Source organism: Doryrhamphus excisus, linkage group LG8 (genome assembly GCF_037039965.1).
Source record: "Doryrhamphus excisus strain RoL-2023G ecotype Guam linkage group LG8, RoL_Dexc_Guam_v1.1, whole genome shotgun sequence".
Classification (NCBI taxonomy): domain Eukaryota; kingdom Metazoa; phylum Chordata; class Actinopteri; order Syngnathiformes; family Syngnathidae; genus Doryrhamphus; species Doryrhamphus excisus.
In genome coordinates this window covers 16,528,728-16,555,495 of record NC_136364.1, presented here as the reverse complement: position 1 = coordinate 16,555,495, position 26,768 = coordinate 16,528,728, and the positions used below count along the sequence as shown (strand labels likewise).

The 26,768-nt window shown below is 40.2% G+C and overlaps 1 protein-coding gene across 1 annotated transcript in view; it reads right to left on the bottom strand.

Annotated features, from left to right (window-relative positions):
• Nucleotides 1–6,501: 6,501 nt before the first annotated feature.
• rtn4rl1b (reticulon 4 receptor-like 1b) overlaps nt 6,502–26,768 on the bottom strand; it is a 181,036-nt gene continuing 160,769 nt past the window's right edge. The window contains exons 2-3 of the mRNA XM_058080435.2: nt 12,184–12,635; nt 6,502–9,106 (exon numbers count right to left, since the gene is read on the bottom strand). Coding sequence (XP_057936418.2) covers nt 8,222–9,106; nt 12,184–12,635 — 1,337 coding nt within the window. The 3' untranslated portion in view covers nt 6,502–8,221. The remainder of the gene's footprint in view (nt 9,107–12,183; nt 12,636–26,768) is intronic.

Here is a 26,768-nt window from a genome sequence, read left to right as displayed (position 1 = left end):
TGTTTTTGGAATGTGGGAGGAAACCGGTCTGCACGCTAACCACTCGACCGCCGTGCCGCCCCCTTGATCACATGACACACAATAATCAACTACTAATGTTTTTGTTGTCGACTCACCTTAATTCAGGAGCAGGCCCGAATGGGTTCAGTTTCCACCGAGGGACGGTGTGAATGTGACCCAAAGTCAACTGGGATAGGCTCCAGCTCCAGATAAGCAGTAGAAAATGAATGGTTTGGATGTGATTATGGACATTGATAGCTCCATAAAATATGATAACTAAGCTAAGCTCAACCAGAGCTATTTTTCCTTAGTGTTGCTATTTCTATGATAGACTTGGCATGGATGTGATTTCAGTCACGTCTCTGACAACGTGCAGCATTCCAAGCAGGAAATAAAGACAGACAGCATGCCGGAGTGCTGAAATCCAGTAATCAAAAGACAGTGAAGCAGATCCATGAAGTATTCGCCGCACATCAATCATCAGTGAGACCCACGGTGAGTTCAATGTGCTTGTACAAGACTAAATACGATACGGGCAAACATAACGAACACAAGTCTGTAGCACGTTAGAGCTATCTCATATGCAACAATCATTACATCTTCATTAGTTTACACCCCAAAATGCAGGGAATAATGGTCAAATTGGGACATTACGGCGAAATGGAACACCACAGGAACAAGCACTTGGAGACAGAATCAAGGAAGAAACAGATGTTGATAGTAAAGTGTGCTGAGGCTGCCTGCCTTCACATCTGGTGCATCGCAATAAAACACATTGATTACAATTACCACAAAATTAGCATCATAACTCCTCTTGCTGGTGGCTAACCAACCCAACCTGAGACATTTTTTTTGTCTGTGTCACAGCTGTATCTCTCAAGGTCGACCTCGGAGCGTGAATGGAAGCTAGCAGGGGGTTAGCTTAGTTTAGCATGCTAGCGTGACTCTTCTCCGCTTCAATGTAAGAACTGTTTTACAATGCCCGATGATGACGTGCAAGCGATGAAGTGAAGACGGGAAGCACGTTTATTCTTGTAGCCCGCTCCTTGGGGGATATAATAGTGGCCTTCAAAATAAAAGCGCTGAATCAGCCCTGCATACAATGCAATTTGAACTACCAAATGAAGCCGATTTCATGTCTCGAAAAACAGGAAGACAGTTTGACGCCAGAATAAAGTCCATTCCTGATGACAAGCTGCTATAATTCCATAAATCAATTAAAAACATATTAGAAAAAAACTCAATTATTAATTACTTATGAGAATTAAGACCTGATTTAAAATATAAATATATACATTCATTCATTTTCTAGATGGCGTTGGATTATCTAAATGTGCTTCTGCCCTAATAAAGCCATTAAAACGTGTCAAAAAAAGTCGGTATTGCAATGTAGGATGTTGTATTGGCCACTATAGACAGATACCATACTGACCCAATATGTCAACATTTTTTCCGTAAAAAAAAAAAAGTCAGAAAAGTTGTCTTGTCCAAAGGGTGGTCACAAACATTCTCATTAGGGGAGCTTTTCTTCCTGTCACACACACCAGTGATTTTGAGATTTGCAGTCACAGTTTCTCAAAAGTTTGTTTAAGTTTTGTTTAAGTTAACCAACATAATCATTCATTCATTCATTTTCTACCGCTTTTTCCTCACGAGGGTCGCGGGGGTGCTGGAGCCTATCCCAGCTGTCTTTGGGTGAGAGGCAGGGTACACCCTGGACTGGTGGCCAGCCAATCACAGGGCACATATAGACAAACAACCATTCCAACATAATCATGATCTATTTTTTTTTTTGTTGTGGGGGTGCTGGAGCCTATCCCACCTGACTTCGGGCCAGAGGCGAATGAAGAGTGAGGGAAGATGGGAATCACGTTTATTCTTGTTCCCCGCTCCTCGGAGGACATAATAGTGGCCTTCAAAATAAAAGCGCTGTCAAACGGTGTCATAAAAATATCTTCCATATGTAGTTGGAATGGCATGGGTGACTACAGCTTCCTTATAAATTATTTTATAAGGTCTATTTTTTTTTTATTGTTTTTGGTTAAACTGATTTTTATTTAAGTGCAATTTTTGCTAAAAGAGACAGAGTCCATTTAATTTTAATTTATTCATTTTTAGTCGTGTTTTTTTTTGTTTTGTTATTGAAATGCTCTAAACATTCCAACTCCAGTGTACTCTAGAGAAAAAAAAATTGATTGCTTTTGATACAAAGTACTTTCAATATTTTATATAAGTAATTTCAATATTGTTTGTCTATATGTGCCCTGTGATTGGCTGGCGACCAGGTCAGGGTGTACCCCGCCTCTCGCCCAAAGACAGCTGGGATAGGCTCCAGCACCCCTGCGACCCTCGTGAGGAAAAGCGGTAGAAAATGAATGAATGAATGAATGAATTTCAATATTATTGATTATTGGGAATAATTTGTACAAAACAAAATGTATTTATTTGCCACTATTCTTCATGAATTTAACATTGTACAGTTATCATTTTCCATATTTTTTTTATTATGTGTTGGTGATTGAACAGCAAATTTGGAAGCAATTTTTAAATTTCGGCAAATCGGAGAATGTACCATATACGTACGTATCTTTTGTCCTTTTTCTCAAAAAAAGTCTTACAAATGAAGGACTATTTATATCTATATTATTATGATATGGTATTCTTTAGGATTATATCAAACGCATCTTTTGTCAGTGATGAGACAAACTGACATCAAACTCTCCTTTGGGAAGAAACTGTGGAAGAAACACATTTTGGCTCACGACTGAGAGACACGATTCACGCAAGCAGCCTCGTGTGCCACGCAAAGCGGCACGACGGCTCAATTAACTTTGATTACAAGTGACGAGAGCTGTGACATAAATAGCCCAGACGTTTAAAAAAAAAAAAAAAAAAAGTCCTACTTAAGCAGCAGTGTGGAGCTGCAGTGAAGCACCTCTTGGTGGCATTTAAGAGCCGGAGTGGGACTCCACTTGGTGATGTTTTGACTCCAAAAAAAGTGCAACATCGAAGCACCGACCCTGCCAGTGACAACCACAACCACAGCAACAACAAAACTTAACATTAAATGGAGCTTGTATTGTAACGGAGACACACGCCATGATCACTCCCAGACATTTTTTTCATGCATAATCTGTCTGATTTGAGGTGAGAGATGAGCGGATTAGCACGCCTCTAATCCATGCAGGTGCTGCTGTGGGCCTTGAGCCTCCACATAAGTGTGCATTTAGTATGCAGCGTGGCTGCTTGGAAGAAATGGAGCACGCTGCCGCTCTTGGGGGGATTTCAGTCGCCATAAATAGATGAAAAATAACAGCGCTCAAATGAGAAAGTGTTTTTGTGGGGGTATGAGGTGATATTAGATGTGATGGAGCTGGGAAAGTATAGGTGCAAAGTTGTTGTGTCATTTTTTTTTCGATTAATCACAGTGTCGCTACGTCTTTCGGAAACAGCGCGCTCATTTTCACCATTTCTAATTGTTGACTTTTAATTAAACAGCACAGTGATGGTGATGCAATTAAAAAGCAAATAGAAATTGATAGTTGCTTGACTCATTCGAATCTCCACTAGTAAGCACCAACGGTATTCATCCGGAAGGGCATTCGGAATAAAAAGGGCTCAAGACAAAATCAGTATGCGGAAAAAGCTGAATAAAACTTCAGAAAACTGAAGCTAGTAGGGCCAAAACTATTCCAGAGTAAGTCAATATATACAAATCTATATGAACAAAACCGACATCTTCATTTTGTGTTGTAGGCGATGAAGCAAATTACTGTAACACAGAGGAATATTTATAATAATAATAATAATTACTTTATTAGATTTTTGCAATATGCCCAAGGCCAGTAAAAAGACCCTACTTTGGAACACCCCTGTCCTACATATTTAAACATGCCAACCAGCCCAAGCGAATCGGAGCTTTTCTTCCTGTCATTCACACACCCCAGTGTGATGCAGCTGCAACACAAGAGACGGGTGTTATTTTAGAGCGTGGAGGTTATATGAACTTGCTGGTTATATAACAAGCCGTATTACTGCTAGTGCTAAATTATTGACTCATTGATTACATAAAAAAAAAGTGTTACTGATACATCATATCAGAGCTGCATATGTGTTATTGTTGCTTGACTCATTATATCAATATTCTGCTATATTATGTATTATATAAATGTGTCTCCATGATATCAGTCCTCAAGTCAAAGCCAGGGAAGCAAAGACGTATTTTCCATGAGGTGTGAAGACAGTCGCTGCAAGCGCTCAGGAAGCCAGGCAAGCAGGTGAGCGGAGACGTCATGGTGCGAACGACTCTGTAATTAGGAAAATCGCAGCTGTATTCACGGTAGGGAGTAATTTGGTTGCATCGCGGCAAAGTGGAGTGATCCAAACAAGTGAACATTTCTTGATTAATGGCTCTGCAGGGCAAAGGAACGACACTTAACTGACTTAAATGTCCACAACAAACATTAGTCAGATTATTATTAACTAGGTAAAGGCATGGTGATCCGTTGACTGATACGATTGATTATTCATGTCTTGAAGCGCTACTTATGCGCTACAGTTATGGGTTTATGTTGAACAAGAAATTATAAGTGGTGGTTTATTTTGTACAGTCTTCAGAAAACCGTTAGCGTTCTGGACTTTGGATCGGACGCCTCGGGTTCGAATCTCCACTAGTAAGCACCATCGGTATTCATCCGGAAGTGCATTCGGAGAATAAAGGGCTCAAGACAAAATCAGTATGCGCAAAAATCTGAAGAAAACTTCAGAAAACTAGTAGGGCCAAAACCAATCCAGAATAGGTCAATATATACTAAGTGATATGAACAAAACCGACATGTTCATTTTGTGTTGTAGGCGATCAAGCAAATTAGTGTAACACAGATCAATATATAATAATAATAATAATAATAATTAGTTTATTAGATTTTTGCAATATGCCCAAGGCCAGTAAAAAACGAACCTGACTTTGAAACACCCCTGTCCTACAGATTTAAACATGCCAACCAGCCGGTAATGCTAAACTTCGGAGCTTTTCTTCCTGTCATTCACACACCCCAGTGTGATGCAGCTGCAACACAGAGACCTGCTGAAAAAAAGTGTTTATATACTATATAGTGTTATATATATTGTTATTGTTATATATATATATACGTATATGCACAAAGGCCTCACAGCGAGGAGACCCGGGTTCAAGTCCACCCTTTGCCATCTCTGTGTGGAGTTTGCATGTTCTCCCCGTGCATGCGTGGGTTTTCTCCGGGTACTCCGGTTTCCTCCCACATTCCAAAAACATGCTAGGTTAATTGGCGACTCCAAATTGTCCATAGGTATGAATGTGAGTGTGAATTGGCTGACCACCAGTCCAGGGTGTACCAAAGACAGCTGGGATAGGCTCCAGCACCCCCTGCGACCCTTGTGAGGATAAGTGGTAAAATATGTATGTTTCATTTATTTTAGATCCGTAAAATGAGAAACACAGAGTGTGACGGCGGCGGACACAAAAAGTAAGCATCTAAAAAGCTTTAGCCATATAATGAAATAAACTATTATTTATTACATGTAATTTATAAGGAAGATGTAGTCACCCATGCCATTCCAACTACATATGGAAGATATTTTTATGACACCGTATGACAGCGCTTTTATTTTGAAGGCCACTATTATGTCACTCACGCTTCATTCGCCTCTTGCTCGAAGACAGCTAGGATAGGCTCCAGCACCCCCACAACAACAAAAAAAAATAGTTCATGATTGTGTTGGTTAAATTAAACAAAACTTAAACAAACTTTTGAGAAACTTTGACTTCAAATCTCAAAATAACCGGTGTGTGTGACGGGAAGAAAAGCTCTTTGGACAAGACAACTTTTCTGACTTTTTTTTTTTTTTTTTCGGGAAAAAAATGTTGACATATTGGACCAGTTATGGTATCTGTCTATAGTGGCCAATACAACATCCTACATTGCAATACCGACTTGTGACATGTTTTAATGGCTTTATTAGGGCAGAAGCACATTTTGATAATCCAAGGCCATCTAGAAAATGAATGAATACATATATTTATATTTTAAATCAGGTCTTAATTCTTATAAGTGATTAATAATTGAGGTTTTTGGCACTAATATGTTTTTAATTGATTTATTAAATTATAGCAGCTTGTCATCAGGAATGGACTTTATTCCGGCGTCAAACTGTCTTCCTGTTTTTCGAGACTTCATTTGGTAGTTGAAATTGCAGTGTATGCAGGTCTGATTCAATTTGTTTTCATATCGCAGCTTTATTTTCATCAGGGGAGCTCCACTCTAAGAAAGAGCAAAGATGGAAAAGGGAAACCCTTTGGGAAAAAAAAGCCAAATTTGCTGACAGAATCAATTTCTTTTTTACTTGATAAAATAAAATAATAAAAAAAAAACAGCAAAGGAAGGAAAACAAGCCTAACTTAGACTTTCTACAAACAAGCCAATAAAAGGCCAAAGCATCAATAAACAGACTCAGACTGCAACGGTGAGACATAAGAAGATATAGACTTTAATATCTTTATAAACATTTTTTGTAGTCTTAGGTGAAGCCGCACAGAACAACGGAATCATGGCAGCAAAAAAAAAAAAAAAAAGACACAAATGCCAAACAATAGACTGAGAAAAGACGCAAATGACACCTGTGCATTAACAAATGAAGGTTGACCTTGAAAAATGACCTTGATCAAATAAAACAGCTCCCGATTTAAGGAGCAAAAAACCCTGTTATCATAATTGATGCCACTGATATTTTTTTTTTCTCATAGTAAGACAGTAATTTTTATAGTATCCGTTGTTACATCATTGATACAAAGACCATCACGTCAGTCCATCAGAGGGAGGCACATACGCTCCAGTTCGGCGTAACGTTCAATTGTCTGTTCTGTACAGCGTCTTTTTAGGAACCCCTTGCGGTACTGCGTCCTTCCTTTTTTCACCATGCTCCTTTTAGAAATCTTCTTTTATACTGGATTTAATCACACCATTTATTTATGCACACATTGTTTTTAAAAGTCCTGTATGCCGTTTTTTTAAGTCATTCTGAAAAAAAAAATATGTCATTGCTGGGCGACCCAGTCCTCGCTTCATCTGGAATAGGCTCCAGCTTACATAGAAAAAGGAAAAGTGGATGAACATTGTCAGTAAGAGATGGAGGTTTTCAGTTCTCAGTTGACTGGGAAACTGGAAGAACCCTTCCCGTCCACCCCCCGCCCCCTGCTGGCCCTGCAATATGGATTCAACACTAGGTCCATTCTGTGTCTTAGAAATCTGAAACAAACGAGCACAAAGTACGGACAGACTCACGGATTCATCTGGAATGAAAATGGCGGTCCTCAGCATCCTGACACAGTTACGTACAGTAGCAGCTTCAAATCCAGTTATTTTTGTATCGACTTATGTACGTATCGTTTATGGCCTTAAATCAGGAGTGGCTATAAATTCCATTTTGTAGAGGAATATTTACATTCCTGGGTCTTATAATGATTATTTATGGTCAAATCTTCACTTTTTTCAACCTGATAAAGAATAGGTGGATCAAGTGACCGGAATAGGGGCGGCACGGTGGTCTAGTGGTTAGCGCACAGACACCCACAGGGTTTTCTCCGGGTACTCCGGTTTCCTCCCACATTCCAAAAACATGCTAGGTTAATTGGCGACTCCAAATTGTCCATAGGTATGAATGTGAGTGTGAATGGTTGTTTGTCTATATGTGCCCTGTGATTGGCTGGCCACCAGTCCAGGGTGTACCCCGCCTCTTGTCCGAAGACAGCTGGGATAGGCTCCAGCAACCCCCTCTGCGACCCTCGTGAGGAAAAAAAGCGGTAGTCAATGAATGAATGAGTGTTTTTTTGCAGAAGACCACATTTATGACTTGGTTCCTCCACCCCCGTTTTGCCGTCTTCTGATTGGTTACGATCCATAGCTTATACCAACTAAAAGACACATAAACAATGAAACGTGGCAGTGCACGCTTGGTCTGCATGAATCAGTTCGTCGGACTCCTTGCAAGACTTTCCGTTGTGGGTGTTTGATGCTTGTGCTCATCTGAATGGTTACACTTCCTACACAACACTTACACATAATCACACTCCGACACACACACACACACACACATAAAAGACACCAGGGCCTTGTAGTGCAGGTTCGAGAGAGGGTTGTTTAGGGTTATGCGTTTTGTGATGACCATTTACCGAGCCCTGTGTAGCTCAACGGAGGATCAAGTCTGTATTTGTTGTCAAGGCAACCAGAAGTACGTAGATGTGTATTAAGGGCTGAGATAAGGACGCCCTGTTATTGGCTTGCAGAACCCCACTCGGGGGTCGGACAGTGGTCCGCGGAACACACTTGTGCTTCCTTCTTGTGACGGTGCCGTCCGGAGATGTGTGATCATGTTTTCCTCCGTCGGAGAAATCCGGAGATGTGTCCTCCTTGTCCGCCATAACCTCCTTCGAGTGGTGGACCTCGTTGTCGGTTTTCCCTTTGCTTCCTCGATTCCGAGTCTTCTGGCAGTTGCGAGGACGGCCGGGCCTCGAAGGGTGCACTACATTGCTCTGGCCGCCTGAGCCTGCCACGACGCCCCGATTCATTGACGGCGGGCTGACGGTGCCGGATAAATTGTTGGTTTGGGCTCGAGATTCCGAATTTGGTAAACAGTCGGAGAAGTCTTCCTTTCGTAGCTCCTTCAGGTCTTTCCCGAGCATATCGACGGGCGCCATGCAACCCACTGAAGACGTTGAACCCCTAAAACGTTTCAACCACTCCCATAGTGTGATAGCCTTGCAGTCACATGACCAAGGATTGTCATTGAGGCGCAGGTATTCCAGAGCAGGCAGCGTGTCCAGGCACTCCCCTGACAGTTGCATGAGTGAGTTATTGAACAAGTAGAGCGTGGTGAGACGTTTGAGGTCATGGAACGCCAGGTGGTGAACCCACTCGATCTGGTTTTGGTGCAGAAGGAGGCGATCCAAGGACTGAAGACCCCTGAAAGTGTTCTGGTTGAGTCTCCACAGGTGATTTCCGTGGAGGAACAGGTGACTCAAGTTATGGAGGTCGGCAAACGTGTCGTCTTGCAGGAACTTCAAATGATTTTGCTATGGAGGAAGAAGACACAAAAATCAGGTCATTGAATGCACTTTATGTGTTAGCTTGCGCACTTGGTATTTTATGTCATAGAATAGAATTCATACGTGAGGAAATACACGTAAATATACAATTTTCAGAATATATAGTGCATAAAATGTAGGGGTGTGTATAGGCAAGAATCTGGCGATACCATACATATCACGATACTACTACTAGGCTCACGATACGATATATGACGATACTGTTAACAGGGCGATATTTTTTTTGTTTTTCTTGTAGTTAAAGATTATTTCCTGGAAAAACTGAATTACACCAGCAATATGCACTTACTGAACACATTTTTGATTCCATTAGAACAGTATGTTATACTGTATCACAAACTTTCCTCTGTAAAAACTAAAAAAAAAAAACATTAAAAAAACATTCATTCATTCATTTTCTACCGCTTTTTCCTCACGAGGGTCGCGGAGGGTGCTGGAGCCTATCCCAGCTGTCTTCGGGCGAGAGGCGGGGTACACCCTGGACTGGTCACCAGCCAATCACAGGGCACATATAGACAAACAACCATTCACACTCACATTCATACCTATGGACAATTTGGAGTCGCCAATTAACCTAGCATGTTTTTGGAATGTGGGAGGAAACCGGAATACCCGGAGAAAACCCACGCATGCACGGGGAGAACATGCAAACTCCACACAGAGATGGCCAAGGGTGGGAATTGAACCCTGGTCTCCTAGCTGTGAGCATTAAAAAAACAAATACATTAAATTATATCTCAAGATCCTGCTCAAATGTTCACATTCTATTAGCTGTGAAAAAATGCAGAGTATACAGTCCCTGACTTATCCACCATCAGAATCAGAATCAGAATCAGAAATGGTTTATTGCCAGGTATGATCAAACACATACTAGGAATTTGTTTTGGTGAAGTAGGTGCAGACACATCTATTAAAAAAAAGAATGAAAATACAAAATATGCAGAATAAACGAATAATAAAAGAAGTGTATTTTTGTGGAACAAAGTAACTAATATCAGTAAAAAGTCCTTATAGGATGCTTGAAATAACCATTATTTAACAAAATTGTGATATCAATTTGAAAAATAAAATACCTGCAATATCACAGTACTACTTTTGTAGTATACAAAAGGACCTTCGCATTGCTTGCTAGCGGCAGGTCCTCATGGTGTCTCGCTAAGTGGACTCGCAGATTTGTCGTGTTTCCCGAATACTTTATTCGGGTATGACACATTTTACAAACGCATGGGTTTTGTCAATTTCTTGGGCTGCTTGCCATTGGCTATAATATGGGAACCAGAGGTGGCTGATGTCCCAGTAGCACAGGTAAGAACTAGTTAATTTGTGGTGCCCATTTGCACCTTGTTGTTGTCCATTTGGATTAGTGCTAAAAGGAATGTCGTCATCTCTTGTTTCATAATCAGACATGTTTACTTTCACTATCCCAGCAGTAACTGTGAAACTGGTGACGCAAATGTGTTTAACAATGGACAGGCGGGAGTGCGAAGTGCTATGATGGCAGAGGAAATAATGAGGTCTGATTTTTTCGAGTAGGCACTTTTGTGATACAAATGTATTACGCTTTTGAACGCATATTGTTTTGAAAAGCCAGACTCTTTACTTAACTGGAACTACTTTCTTCAGCACAGAAATTATGATCATGAAGAAGTTGCGTTGCTGGTTGAGTGGTTAGCGCGCAGACCTCACAGCTTGGAGATCAGGGTTCAATCCCACCCTCGGCCATCTCTGTGTGGAGTTTGCATGTTCATATGTGGGTTTTCTCCGGGTAAAACTCCGCGACTCCAAATTGTCCATAGGTAGGAATGTGAGTGTGAATGGTTGTTTGTCAATATGTGCCCTGTGATTGGCTGGCGACCAGTCCAGGGTGTACCCCGCCTCTCGCCCGAAGACAGCTGGGATAGGCTCCAGCACCCCCGCGACCCTTGTGAGGATAAGCGCTAGATAATGAATGAATGAAATACTACCAATTTAGGGCTGCATGGTGGTCGAGTGGTTACCGTGCAGGCCACACAGCGAATAAACCTGGGTTCGATTCCATTGTGTGGAGTTTGCATGTTCTCCCCGTGCATACGTGGGTTTTCTCCGGGTACTCCAAAAACATGATAGGTTAATTGGCGACTCCAAATTGTCCATACATATGAATGTGAGTGTGAATGGTTGTTTGTCAATATGTGCCCTGTGATTGGCTGGCCACCAGTCCAGAGTGTACCCCGCCTCTCGCCCGGAGACAGCTCGGATAGGCTCCAGCACCCCCGTGACCCTCGTGAGGATAAGCGGTAGAAAATGAATGAATGAAATACTACTATTTAGGGCTGCATGGTGGATGAGTGGTTACCGTGCAGGCCACACAGCAAAGACACCAGAGTTTGATTCCATTGTGTGGAGTTTGCATGTTCTCCCCGTGCATACGTGGGTTTTCTCCGGGTACTCCGGTTTCCTCCCACATTCCAAAAACATGCTAGGTTAATTGTCGACTCCAAATTGTCCATAGGTATGAATGTGAGTGTGAATGGTTGTTTGTCTATATGTGCCCTGTGATTGGCTGGCGACAGCTGGGATAGGCTCCAGCACCCTTTGTGAGAAAGCAAAGTAGAACGGGTGTACCAACACCCAAAAGCCAACCCTGGATGATGAATTTATTGATTAAGAAGTGTGTCTTGCATACTTATGTGTAGCTAGTTGTTCTTGCTCTGTGTGAGTGACCCATCGCATACCCCGTTGGCCCCAATAAACCGGGCTTTTGATCTTAACTCATACAAAATGTAGAAAACTTAATGAGCTGTGCTGGATGAATAGTAATGACTCCAAACCATCGGAGAGAAAAATGTGAGAAAACATTTTTGGTTCATCCTGCTAAATTAAGAAAACACGTCTGGAAATGTTGTGTTTGCTGACTTTGTAAAATGCAATCACCTCGTAATGTTGCCTTGACCCTTGAAGCGTAGAAGCGGGAGGCACTGCAGATGAACTGATTTCGGATGATTTAAGGTTTGGATTGTGTTGGAGTAAATCAAAATGGATGAATGTGAATGTGCATGGAGTACCTGTAAATGGAGATACTGCAAGCTTCTTAGTCCTTGAAAGATGTTATTCGGAAGTGAGCTCAGTCCACAGCGGTACAGGTGGAGAGCACTGAGTCGGTTCAAGCCGTGGAAGGTGTCTTCAGCAAGGGAGCGTAGGTGACGGTTGTCTCCCAAATCCAGTTCCTCCAGCAGCGTGAAGCCGTGGAAGGTCGAGGGCTCGATGTACGTGATGTTGTTGGAGTATATCCATAGCGTCACTGTGTTGGTGCTGAAGTGACCCCGAAGTAACCGATGGATCTTATTGTTCTGAAGGAAGATACGTTCGCTGTCAGGGGGTATGCCTTCAGGGACAGACAGGAAGTTATGGGCTTGGCAAGAGACGGTGCTGGGTGCCGTGTAGCAGATGCAGTGACGAGGGCACGACCAGGAAAACTCCAGGCCACAGAGGACCAGCAAGAACTCCAGTCCACAGCCTGAAATGAACAGGAAAACAAAGAAATCATTTAAATGGTAATGGTCATGGTTTACACAGACCTCATAGCTAGGAGGATCAGGGTTCGATTCCACCCTCGGCCATCTCTGTGTGGAGTTTGCATGTTCTCCCCGTGCATGCGTGGGTTTTCTCCGGGTACTCCGGTTTCCTCCCACATTCCAAAAACATGCTAGGTTAATTGGCGACTCCAAATTGTCCATAGGTATGAATGTGAGTGTGAATGGTTGTTTGTCTATATGTGCCCTGCGATTGGCTGGCGACCAGTCCAGGGTGTACCCCGCCTCTCGCCCGAAAACAGCTGGGATAGGCTCCAGCACCCCCGCGACCCTCGTGAGGAAAAAGCGGTAGAAAATGAATGAATGAATGAATGGTAACGGTTTAATTTCATTTGAACATGCATCGGATTACAATTGAATGCATCACATAATCAGTTCACAGTTCCACATGTCCAAAAGGAGTAGGAAGAAGCAAAGCTTATTAAATCCTACCCCTCCATCTGGTACGTGTACAATCAGTAACTGTTACATTTGTTCACTTCCTGCTTTCCTAATATAATTAAATATTTTGTATTATTTTTTTATTTCATTATAAAAACTATATTTTATTATATTATATACTTACTAATTTGTATTTTTTTAATATTATTTTTAAATTTTTTTATTTTATTTTTTGTCATATTTATTTTTTTAGTTATTTTTTCATCTGGCCGATGAAGTTGACTGAACACAAATGGGGGAATGTGTGACAATTTGCCATCAAGCTGTGTATTTATTTACCCAGTAATTTGTAAACAAACATAAGGATTGTCTCTACTGCCCTCTAGCGCCCGAAGGCTGTGTGTTTAGGAAGAAAACAAACTATAGCAACTGCTCCAGTGAGTCTGGATGACTTAACAACACCAATACAGCGACTGAATGTATGTCATATCGAGAGTTCACCTTTGTGAGGACGCTCCATTGCCCTTTATTCCATTGGTACTACTTGTCAGCGAGGCTGTGATGGGACCATTTGTGCTGTTAAATTGGCCATGGAGTTAAACTTGTAGTAGGCTGCTCTGATGTGCTTCCTGATTGGTGACATGATTTTCCATATCCCGTGGGGTGGAGGTGGGGGGGGGGGGGGGGACAGGAGATGTGCCTTAGCCACATTTTCTTTTCCCACTAAATAAGCCGGACGGCTAAGGCCGTTTTGGAAGACTCCGTCTGACAAAGCCTTGGCTGACTTCCACTCAGTTTATTATTCACACCACAGAGGAGGCCTGATTCACTGCCTCGAATCAATACACCTCTGTTGCCTTTTAACTAACCCTATAATCCGCTTGGTCTTTTTATGCAGGGATCGGGCCACCAAGAGAAAGCCGTGTTCAATCTAAATATGTCAACGTTCTTACCAAAACTGCGGAGAAATGTGCTTGATTTCACCAACTTTAACAGTGTCACGTACCTGAACAACAATACACTCTCTAATCCGCATTGCTAAGCCCTGCCAGTGGGCAACACATACAACACCGTTTTTCACGTGACTGAACACTGTCATAATGTGTGTCGCTATACTTCGGCTAAATTATAGTGGCCTCCAAACTAAATGAAAATACCTGAAGTAGTAGCGGTTTAAAAAAATTGAGACAAACATCAATTCACAAAATACAAATGTGTAAATAATTACTCGTGGACAGGCAATACATATACAGAGCTAACATGTCAACTTGCATGACGCGAATCAAAATAACACGTATGTGGCTGCAGTATGTATACAGTATGTGTACAATATCCTAATGAAAAACTAGAGAGGTATGGAATCAGAGAGTTAGCGTAAATTTAATGTGTGGCATACCCCAGGGATCAATACTGAGACCAAAACTGTTCTATTATATTATATATTAATGCCATCTTTATATCAACATTCTTAACAAACTGCGGAGAAATGTTCCGTGATTTCACCAATTTTAACCGTAATTCTACATGTCGATGTGTCACGTACCTGAACAAGAATACACTCTCTAATCCGCGTTGCTAACACATACAACACCGTTTTTCACGTGACTGAACACTGTCATAATGTGTGTCGCTATACTTTGGCTAAAATATTGTGACCTCCAAACTAAATGAAAATAGCTGAAGTAGTAGCGGTTTTAAAAAATTGAGACAAACATCAATTCAAAAAAATAAAAAAGTATAAATAATTACTCGTGGACAGGCAATACATGTACAGAGCTAACATGTCAACTTGCATGACGCTAATCAAAATAACACGTATGTGGCTGCAGTATGTATACAGTATATATACAATATCCTAATGAAAAACTAGAGAGGTATGGAATCAGAGAGTTAGCTTAAATCTAATGTGTGGCGTACCCCAGGGATCAATACTGAGACCAAAACTGTTTTATTATATTATATATTAATGCCATCTTTAAAGTCATAAAAGACCTAAAACGAGTATGTGTGGCGTACCCCAGGGATCAATACTGAGACCAAAACTGTTCTATTATATTATATATTAATGCCATCTTTAAAGTCATAAAAGACCTAAAACGAGTATGTGTGGCGTACCCCAGGGATCAATACTGAGACCAAAACTGTTCTATTATATTATATATTAATGCCATCTTTAAAGTCATAAAAGACCTAAAACGAGTATGTGTGGCGTACCCCAGGGATCAATACTGAGACCAAAACTGTTCTATTATATTATATATTAATGCCATCTTTAAACTCATAAAAGACCTAAAACGAGTATGTGTGGTGTACCCCAGGGATCAATACTGAGACCAAAACTGTTCTATTATATTATATATTAATGCCATCTTTAAAGTCATAAAAGACCTAAAACGAGTATGTGTGGCGTACCCCAGGGATCAATACTGAGACCAAAACTGTTCTACTATATTATGTATTAATGCCATCTTTAAAGTCATAAAAGACCTAAAACGAGTATGTGTGGCGTACCCCAGGGATCAATACTGAGACCAAAACTGTTCTATTATAGTATTATATATTAATGCCATCTTTAAAGTCATAAAAGACCTAAAACGAGTATGTGTGGCGTACCCCAGGGATCAATACTGAGACCAAAACTGTTCTATTATATTATATATTAATGCCATCTTTAAAGTCATAAAAGACCTAAAACGAGTATGTGTGGCGTACCCCAGGGATCAATACTGAGACCAAAACTGTTCTATTATATTGTATATTAATGCCATCTTTAAAGTCATAAGACCTAAAACGAGTATTAGTATTGTCAGTTAGAATAATTCACAATGTCTTTTATGCAGGGATCGGGCCACCAAGAGAAAGCTGTGTCGCTATACTTTGGCTAAAATATCGTGACCTCTATATCAAAACATGGATAACATGTTTAACCCTTATATATTTCTTACAAGCTGCAGTCAAGCAGAAAACAGCTTCTCCCTCTTTGTCACCTTCTTTCTATCTCAATCTTTCTCTCTCTTTGCCATTTCTGTGGAGACGTATCAAGCGCGGCTTCGACTGACTGAGTAAATAGGTTTTTCTTACTCTTGGGAAATAAAGGTTTGCTTTATTTATCAGACAAGAAACAGTATTATTTTTTTTTCCAGCACAAGCTCAACTTGGCAATTGAGATGGATCTTTCTCATCTTGGTTCATTTAACATTAAACAACAAGTCCGCAAAACCAAAAGCATTGTTGCAAACTTTTACTTTTACATTTCAATACTTATTTAAATCTCTTGATGCTGTTGCGACAAGAGATTGTATTATTAAAAATATATATCTTATTTCTGATATATTATTCCCAATAACGCTTGAGGTTATGAGGGTATGAGAATATAGATGTGTGTAGGATTGTGACATAGTTTGAGCCGCTGACGTGCATGCCGTGTTATGTACACACGGAGGCGTCTCCCCCCAGCTTCACTGGCTTTTTTATGGACTCTCCTGACAAATGCCTTATTTTTTGTTGCAGGGATTTTCAACTGGTGAGTCGAGGCCCACAAGTGGGTCACGAATCAATTCTGGGTGGGACAAGCAGACATTAAAATATGTAATATCATAGATCCCTGCGAAAAATATTCCGGGACAACCAGCAAATGGCGAAAATCTGCACTTCATTGATAGGCCCATGAAAATATTTTTTTTTGGTTTATTTTTAATGTATATATTATTTGTAATTTTCTTCATAAATTTCTCACTGACGAAAAAGGAAGTCACTGATATTGCCGATAAATGTAAAGCTAACACATCAACTGATTTTAATGGAATTGAAATGGAAACAATAAAAAATGTCATTAATAAACTTGCAGAACCGCTGATCCACATTAGTTATCATTTATCACTTATTAGTTATCACTTATCATTTAAAACTGATATATTTCCAAACAAAATGAAAGTAGCCAAAGTAGTAGCGGTTTTAAAAAAAATTAATCAATTCACAAAATACAAATGTATGAATAATTACTCATGGACAGACAATACATATAGAGAGCTAACATATCAACTTGCATGACGCTAATCAAAATAACACACCAACACTAATGTGTGTGGCCGCAGTATGTATATACAATATCCTAACGAAAAACTAGAGAGGTATGGAATCAGAGAGTTAGCTTAAATCTAATGTGTGGCGTACCCCAGGGATCAATACTGAGACCAAAACTGTTCTATTGTATATTAATGCCATCTTTAAAGTCATAAAAGACCTAAAACAAGTATATTTTGAGAAAATACAAACCCTTTATTCCGAAAATCAGAATGATAAAAATTTGCTGATCTGCTAAACAGCCAAAATTATGCATGAAGTAAACAATAATCTGCTCCCCAAAACTATAATACTATTCCTTTCAACAGTAGAGGAGAAATGTAGTAGGACTTACTTACTGCATAGGCGAGAACAACGCTAAAAACTTCGGCAAATCAGTATGTGGAATCAAGTTATAGAACGGAATGGAAATCGAACAATGCACTAAAATTAGCAATTTCAAGTTGATGTTTACAGAGTAAAAGTTCAAGAGTTAAAAGAGTTCTGAACCATTGTGTACATACAATGCTAGGTCTAACCACTCCTAACTCTACTAACTCATTTCTATTAACTATTAACCTCATAACAATTTTACCCTTTCATTAGTTATTATTGTTATATTTTTATGATTATTTATTCTGACTGTTATATAATAAACTTTGGCTCCTATTGCACCACATTGTTATACTGCATTATCATTTTCTTATGTCTATAAAATTGGCAAAGAGTACATTTCAAACACAGGAAGTGACTAAGTAAGCTTTGCTTCTTCCTACTCCTTTTTGGACATGTGGGACTGTTAATTGTTATCTGATGTATTCCAATGAAACTCATACGCATGCTTGTGACAACATTGGCATTGTTTGGTCAGTTGTTGTTGTTGTTGCTTAGGAGCCAGATTGTGTTCAAAATATTGGACACGTAATTATGAGTATTCATGTTTTTTTTTTAAATGAAATCCATTGGACGATTGTTCCAATTTAGGAAATGCTTCTTCCCTTGTGCTTTGTGACACTTAAATATCCTCATTGGTTCAAATACTAGCAATATATACCTGACTATAACCCAACATTTGGAACTGAACGGAGGAGGATAAAGCCTGAACGATTCGAAGCTATGAATGATGCTAGGATTTCAAAAGATAAGATGAATAGATTTTTTTTTCTTTTTTTTTTGCACAGAAAGAAAAGTAGGATTGATGTTGAGGGGGAAAAATGATGAAAATGTATTGTCACATTGTGAAGCACAGTATGAGCTCCTTCCGTGTGAGACTGTGCTGCATGTCGGTTTTCCAGCATGATTAAAAAGACCAAACACACCTAAAGCAAATCCAAAATTAGGGTCACCATACTAGATTACCGAACACCAGGTCACTCAGCCCGGCAATGAGATTCTCAAAGTTTTAATTTCAATACATATGAAATATGCCTTGTGTGTACGGATAGAAAACTGTTATATTACAAACTACTATCTATAACCAAAGGAAGAATGTTCATAAGCGATAAAAGACTAGCATGAAAATGATTCCAAAAACTTTTAGTTTTTTTACATTTTGCAATGTAACCACTATTTTTGGGAAAAATTTGTTGACAAATTTGGGGAATTTGAGCCTCTGTTGTGCATGACGTCCCTGATTTTTACCAAATACCTGCATGTATTACTTTTTCTTGGGCTTTTTGGCAACACTAAACAGCAGCCTTTCACAGCCCCAATATCAGTTTAATGCCCTAATGACCTCATGGGTTCGGATAGAAAACTGTTATATTACAAACTACTATTATAACCAAAGGAAGAATGTTCATAAGCGATAAAAGACTAGCATGAAAATTATTCCAAAAACAGAAAAACACAGGTTCAGATCAAATGCTTGTTAGGTTTTGCAATGTAACCACTATTTTTGGGAAAAATTTGTCAACAAATTTTGGGAATTTACTTGAGCCATGATTTCAGTAGGATTTAGTGCTACGGTTTTGGTCATGGTAATGGTTTGATTTCATTTGAACATGCATCAGATTACAATTGAATGCATCACATAATCAGTTCACAGTTCCACATGTCCAAAAGGAGTAGGAAGAAGCAAAGCTTATTAAATCCTACCCCTCCATCTGGTACTTTTACAATCAGTAACTGTTACATTTGTTCACTTCCTGCTTTCCTAATATAGTTTAAGTATTTTTTTTAATTTTTTGTCACGTACCAAAGTACGAGGTGATATGACCATCCAATGACATAATGGGTACCATAGTAAGTGTCAATATAGTGATATATATAGCACATCATGACTGGTTCAAGACTCTTCATCCTTGTATTTAGCAAACATCAACTGCTTGTATTGTTTCTTGAATTGGCTCATCGTTGTGCATTGTTTGAGTTCCTTACTCAATCCATTCCATAGTTTGATTCCACATACTGAAATGCTATGGCTTTTTAACGTAGTCCTAGCATATAAGTGTTTCAAATGTAGTTCTTCCCTGAGATCATATTTCTCCTCTCTTGTAGAGAAGTATTGGATGACATTTTTAGCTAATTGGTTATTTTTAGCCTTATGCATTATTTTAGCTGTTTGAAGATAAAGTTTAAGTATTTGTGATTTTAGAAATAAGGAGTTAGTATGTTCTCTGTAGGCGGCATTATGAATTATCCTTACTGACCTTTTTTGCAGTAAATTTAGTGAGTGAAGATTGTTTTTTATAGTTATTACCCCATATTTCCACACAATAAGTAAGATATGGTAGAACCAGAGAGCAATAAAGAGTGTGGAGTGATTTCTGATTGAGAACAAATTTTGCTTTGTTCAATACTGAAATATTTCTTGCCAACTTATGTTGTATATTTGTAATATGAGGTATCCAGCCATATTTGGCAGTACAGGCACATGGAGATGTCATCATTAAGTGGACTTGCAGGGTTTTCACAGACCAGATATACCAACTACACAAGCTGGGGAAAAGAAGATGATTTGTATTTGCAAAAAAAAAAAAAAAAGTCTGTCAATCAAGTCTGAGCTGCGTATATCCTCCCACCACACACACACACACACACACACACACATTGGCCACAGATGACAATCGCTCTCAATTTCTTTTTCCAGGAAAAGCCTGTTTGACCCTTTCCCCCCTTCATCATCTAGAACCCCTTTTTCCTGTGAGGCTGAGCAATAGAAATAGATAAATAAATGAACAAAATGGAACGGATATAGTCCCTTGATAGACAATGAAAAGTCACTGTGCAGAATATCAATGCAACAAGGTTCACACAGGATTTGCCCTCATGAATAATACATGCGTGCTAATAGGAAGGAAACTGTAGGACTGCAGAGCTGCATGACGGTGACACTCATTAGATTGGACGTTTCCTGTTTCTCTCCCATAAGAACCACAAGAACCCATAAGAACTTTTGTGTTTTCATTCCTGGTATTGCGTTATTAGAAAGAACGTGTCATCTCACGCTGCTCAAAGAGTTTACAATCAGTTCCACGAGGACGTCGGAGCGTAGCTGAGCAATATGTGGTTTCATTGATTGAGTGGAGAGCGTGTCATGAAATTAATTGTACAAATTAGAGTTAAAGAATGTTTCCATATATGAAAGGATGTGAATGATGATTACTCCTTGGAGGCTGGATGCAATACTGTGACTGTTTCATTAAAAAAACTACACAATAAAGATGATTAATAAAGATAATTTTTCTGTATTCCGAGAGCTTTCACATACTTTTATGTGTACTAACTAGACAGTATAGAGTATACCGGTGGTTTGCAGCCAAGGCCAGCAAGGCCTTCTCTGCTGGCCTACTACCAGAAGCACTGACCTACGTATATTTCATACTTAAATGGTTGTATTTCATTCATTCATTCATTTTCTACCGCTTATCCTCATGACGGTCGCGGTGGGTGCTGGAGCCTATCCCAGCTGTCTTTGGTCGAGAGGCGGGGTACACCCTGGACTGGTGGCCAGCCAATCACAGGGCACATATAGACAAACAACCATTCACACTCACATTCATACCTATGGACAATTTTGAGTCGCCAATTAACCTAGCATGTTTTTGGAATGTGGGAAGAAACTGGAGTACCCGGAGAAAACCCACGTATGCATGGAGAGAACATGCAAACTCCACACAATGGACTCAAACTCAGGTTTTCTCACTGTGTGGCCTGCACGGTAACCACTTGACCACCGTACAGCCCTAAATGGTAGTATTTCATTAGTTCATTTTCTACCGCTTATCCTCATGACGGTCGTGGTGGGTACTGGAGCCTATCCCAGCTGTCTTTGGGCGAGAGGCGGGGTACACCCTGGACTGGTGGCCAGCCAATCACAGAGCACATATAGACAAACAACCATTCACACTCACATTCATACCTATGGACAATTTGGAGTCGCCAATTAACCTAGCATGTTTTTGGAATGTGGGAGGAAACCGGAATACCCGGAGAAAAGCCACGCATGCACAGGGAGAACATGCAAACTCCACACAATGGACTCAAACTCGGGTTTTCTCACTGTGTGGCATGCGCGCTAACCACTCGTCCACCGTGCAGCCCTAAATGAGGTATTTGTTCCATTAAATGACATGCATTATACTTGCTATCAAGTAATTGTTACAATGGATGCATTTTTGCTGTATTTTTGAGTACGAAACGAGTAAATTGCTTTATTATCCGTATTCATGCTTAAAAAAAATGCTGACTATGTATTCACTCTTCACGCTCTGTGATTGGCCAGTTTCACACAGATAGCATGGCTAACAACCCTGCTATGGCACATATTTGATCTCATCATTTAGTTTTTCATACCGCCCATCACTGCAGTATACTATATATTTGTGTATTCCTGAAGCTTATGTAAAGTTGCTGCTGGCGTCCATGAGCTAAGGCAAGAAGCTGTGCTCAGCATGTGCTATCTCGCGCTGTGAACTGGCAAGCTTGTTTACACGCCGCTTATTTGGCTTTTGTCCACAGTGACAAACAGTTACAAGTGCAGACACATGGCAGAATCCAAAACAATTAACACAAATGACATCAGATCACGTTGTAGTCCGTGTCAATAGAGGAAAACCATGGAGGGCGGCTATCTTAAGATGCATTATTAATGGGACTTGTTCCATTTGTGTCACAACAAGCTACACGAGTCTCTTCAAGCGCAATTAACTGTCAGGCACCGACTCAAATCTGGTTGGCAACTGACCTAAAGTCTCACATCAGCAAAAAGACCATCGAGATAAAGATGAGATCACAGTGGGAAGCAGCTCTCGAGCTGGTGGGTTTGATCCCCAGCTTTTTGATGCTGCTGATGGTCAAGGCTTTCATATGAGGTCCATGACCTTCAGTATACGTCATTCATGTATTTTCTATGCCGCTTATCCTCATTACGGTTGTGGGGATGCTGGAGCCTATCCAGGTACACCCTGGACTGGTGGCCAGCCAATCACAGGGCACATACGTATAGACCAGGGGTCAGCAACCTGCGGCTCCAGAGCCGCATGTGGCTCTTCAGCCTCTTTATTGTGGCTCCCTTTGCGATGCTTGAATATTTTTAACACCCGAGTGGGGAAAATGCACGTCTTTTGTAATGAGTTTTAAAAAATCCAACTTTGTCTGAGACCATGAATGCATCCTGAGTGAGTTCTGACTGCTATCCAGTTCAGTACATGAAGAAAAACAAGTAATACTTACCTACAAATCTAAAAAATAAATTTGAGATAATTTAAAAACAGCGGCATGGGAACTTGTTTTTACGTTTACAGTAGTTTACACATACATTTATGTAAGTTTATCTCCAAAACTAGCAAGAGTACTCCAACTCGTCTTTTCTTATCTGAACTACTTTGATACCCCCAAATTCCCTCCAATGTTGTTTTAAACATACTATATGTTTTGCGGCTCCACGCTATTTTTCTTCAGTGGGCATTGGGTAAAATGGCTCTTTTCATAGTAAAGGTTGCCGACCCCTGGTATAGACAAACAACCATTCACACTCACATTCATACCTATGGATAATTTGGACTTGTCCTAATATACAGTAAAGTCTCATTATATCGATATCGGTTAAAACGAATTACTACTTATTACGATACTATTTTCATTTCCCGGCAAATTTCTAGTCTTTTATGATATAATTAGCTCCGTTAGTACGATACACGGTTATTATGATAATCCGGTTACTAGGATGCCCTTTTCATCTCCCGCCAGCCAATTTGGTCTGCTTATATCGATACAAAAGCAGCTTAAATCAATCTTTGCTTAAGGATTTCAATACCAAAAAAGAACACGGCGAACGGCTGCTTCCAGTCAACTTTATTTTTCACACTTCCACCACCAGAGTGCAGCACACACAGCGGAAAACACCCGTCCCTCGCGCCTACCCCTCCGGGTGGCAACACCTTCCCTATCGATAGTTCCGGGGTGAATTATGTCCCGGTAACCGGTAATCACTACAGCGTAAGTTTATTTTTATTTACTGTAGTACAAAATTTATTGTAGTACAAAAGCATGCTAGATACGCAATCCATGAACTCAAGGAGAAAATTACATGCCATATCAAAGATCCGCCCACTTTTAATGCAGTTCGGTGCAGGATCGGATATATGGATAGTCCGGTTATATCGGTATTTTTTCCGACTCCCGAGAATATCGATATAACGAGACTTTACTGTATTTAGGTCCATGTATACATGGATCTTTGTCCCGATCTCACTGCTCCATGATCTTTAACAGAGGTTGCATAATTCCGCTCACTTGCTAATAATCTCCCTGACCTGATTGCAAAACATGGTTAACTTTGGTGACGGCATCAAGGTGTTCCCAGCTACGCTACGCTCGCTAACAAATGACACAAAGTGTTTATTCTTGTTCCAGTCTGTATTTCTTTCTAACCATACATATCCCAGCTGCTTTTTTAATCTCGGGAATTCAAGGTAAAAGTGAAACAGGATGCTAATAAGATTCCCACATCTATCAGGTATACATAGGCACTCTAAATATATGACTTTACATAAGCCCCTGGTTTCTCAGCAGGGAATTCACTCTGAATAAAACATCCTCATCTAAGGTTTTCCAGTATGAGCCAGTGATTGCATATTTATTCTAATTAAGTAAAGTGCCACAAAAGAAGGGCAGCTATCTGCTCGGAGGGCTCAGAAAACACCAATCACGGTCCTGCGCTGACATTTCCAAATGTTTATGATAATGTTAAAAAAAAAAGCGCTGATTACCGCCATTAGGCTTGAACTTGCACACCGACACGTCTGAGACACTCACCCCGCCGCCATATTTGTCTGCGGAATGGTATATATGGATTTTGTCTCATTTTTCATTCCCCTGCATCCACTGCAGGGCATACAGCTGCGTCAGGATCTCGGACTATTCTTCCGTGCAATGAGTGAAAGGAAAATAGCAGCCATCAGTGACACCGCGGAGACGTTTGCAGAAAAAGAAACATTCCAGGAACTTGTAATTGTGTTTTGGTGCAGAGGCATCAGCAAAGCTTCCCTTCAATTAAACTAGTGTCTGCCTATTGTTGTTGTTGTTGTTGTTGTTGTTATCCGCATTTTAACAGCATCATAAAGGACGTTACTCTGATAGTGAGTAAAAAGACCCATTTAAAAAATGTCTTAGGTTGCCAAATTGTGTCTCAACTGTCTTTTCCATTTTTACTTTTTCCGTGGTCCCGCTCACCAGCAGCCTTGCAGCCAACTCCGTGTTTACCGCCATTGTGTCAGGCCTGCCTGCAAATTACGTGATGATCACTGTGAATGGTGTTGGGCTGTCCTGCACATTTGTGATTTGATGATAATAGTCTATGTCCGCATCCGCAGTTACAGAGGTTGTTTCTTGGCGGCAGCTGTCACATTCGGGGATTCATCCCATCCAAGCAAGAAAGTTTTTAGGACCCAACATGTTGAAACGAAAGAAACATTAAGAGTTTTGCAGCATCTGTGTTATATATCTAAACACATCCCATTTGCAAGAAGGGGGTGCTGGAGCCTATCCCAGCTGTCTTGGGGCGAGAGGCGGGGTACACCCTGGACTGGTGGTCAGCCAATCACAGGGCACATATAGACAAACAACCATTCACACTCACATTCATACCTATGGATAATTTGGAGTCGCTAATTAACCTAGCATGTTTTTGGAACCGGAATACCCGGAGAAAACCCATGCATGCACAGGGAGAACATGCAAACTCCACACAGAGATGGCCGAGGGTGGAATTGAACCCTGGTCTCCTAGCTATGAGGTACGCTAACCACTCGTCCGCCGTGCCGCCTAAATAAATGTTTGTAAAAATAAAAATAAAAATAAAAATAAAAATAAATAAAAATAAATAAAAAAATCTAAGTAAAAAAATCAAAATAAATTTAAAATAAATTTAAAATTCATTTAAAATAAAATGAATAAAATAAAAAATCAAAATAAACAACTCCTGTTTTTCCACTACAAAAACATTATATTGCCTCTTGATGGCTGATGTCTACCATGTAGATGTCATGTAGCGACATGGCATCTTTGGAGCTTAGGTTTAGGATGGAGTTTGACAGAAAATTTGGTGACAAATGATGAAAAACATTTCAACATGGACCCAAAAAATGTATTGAAGTTTGAGGTGTTCGCTGGTGTAGGCTCCAGTACACCTCTGCGAGCCCAGTGAGGACAAGTAGCATAGAAAATGAATAGCTACTACATTAGTAATGAATATTATGCCATTTGATGCTGTATTTGTATGATTTTAGAGTAACATTAACATAACATTGTCTATCCAGAAAACAAATAGGGAACTCTCAGACCAGGAAGAGATGATCTAATTTCAACACACATATACATTAAAGAAAGGCACGAAAATGAAACGAAAAAACGAAAAAAACCCGGCAATGATGCAAGTGACAGCAGACATTCTCAGACGGAGGAATCATAGAATGTAAAAAAATAAAACTAGCGGCGATGTGGCCCGCCGTGCACAGAATAATGGAACTGTGTCGTTGAATAAAGCTCATTCATTTCAAAGACGGAATACAGGAAAGCTTGGGAGCGAAACGGCGGGAGGCGGCAGCCGGCAGCTGAGCCAACCCACAGTTATTTAATATGCACATCGGAATTAGCGCAACGTATTATATATTAGACCGGCCCTCATCAAACACCCGCATACCCTTTCTATACAAATAAAGGCTCTCCGTTCAAATCAGCTTCGTCGAGGGCAAGCACTTTCATTCATCACGAGGACAAACGGGGAAAAAAATGATTCCCAACCAATCCGGGCCCTGCAGCAGTATGGTGCTGCACTGCTGAGAATGAACTAATGGTTCTTTCAGAACAACATAAATCTTCTACAGTGTACCTATACTTCATATACTGTAGTGCTATTAAGTTGATGGAATGCACTTGTAATACAATTGCAGCCAATTTAAAATCAATAAAAAAACTCTTAAGGGTTATAATGTTTGGTAATGTCAACGCTAACTCTTAACATCAACTCGAGAGAATTCTACACAAAGTTCCCATGAAATGTTCCAATCAGATGCCAGCCACTCACTCCCTTAAAGGGACAGCTCTCATTTTATGGGAATGGGTGGACCATGTAAACACAAATACAAATATTTCTGAATGCATTGTCCTTA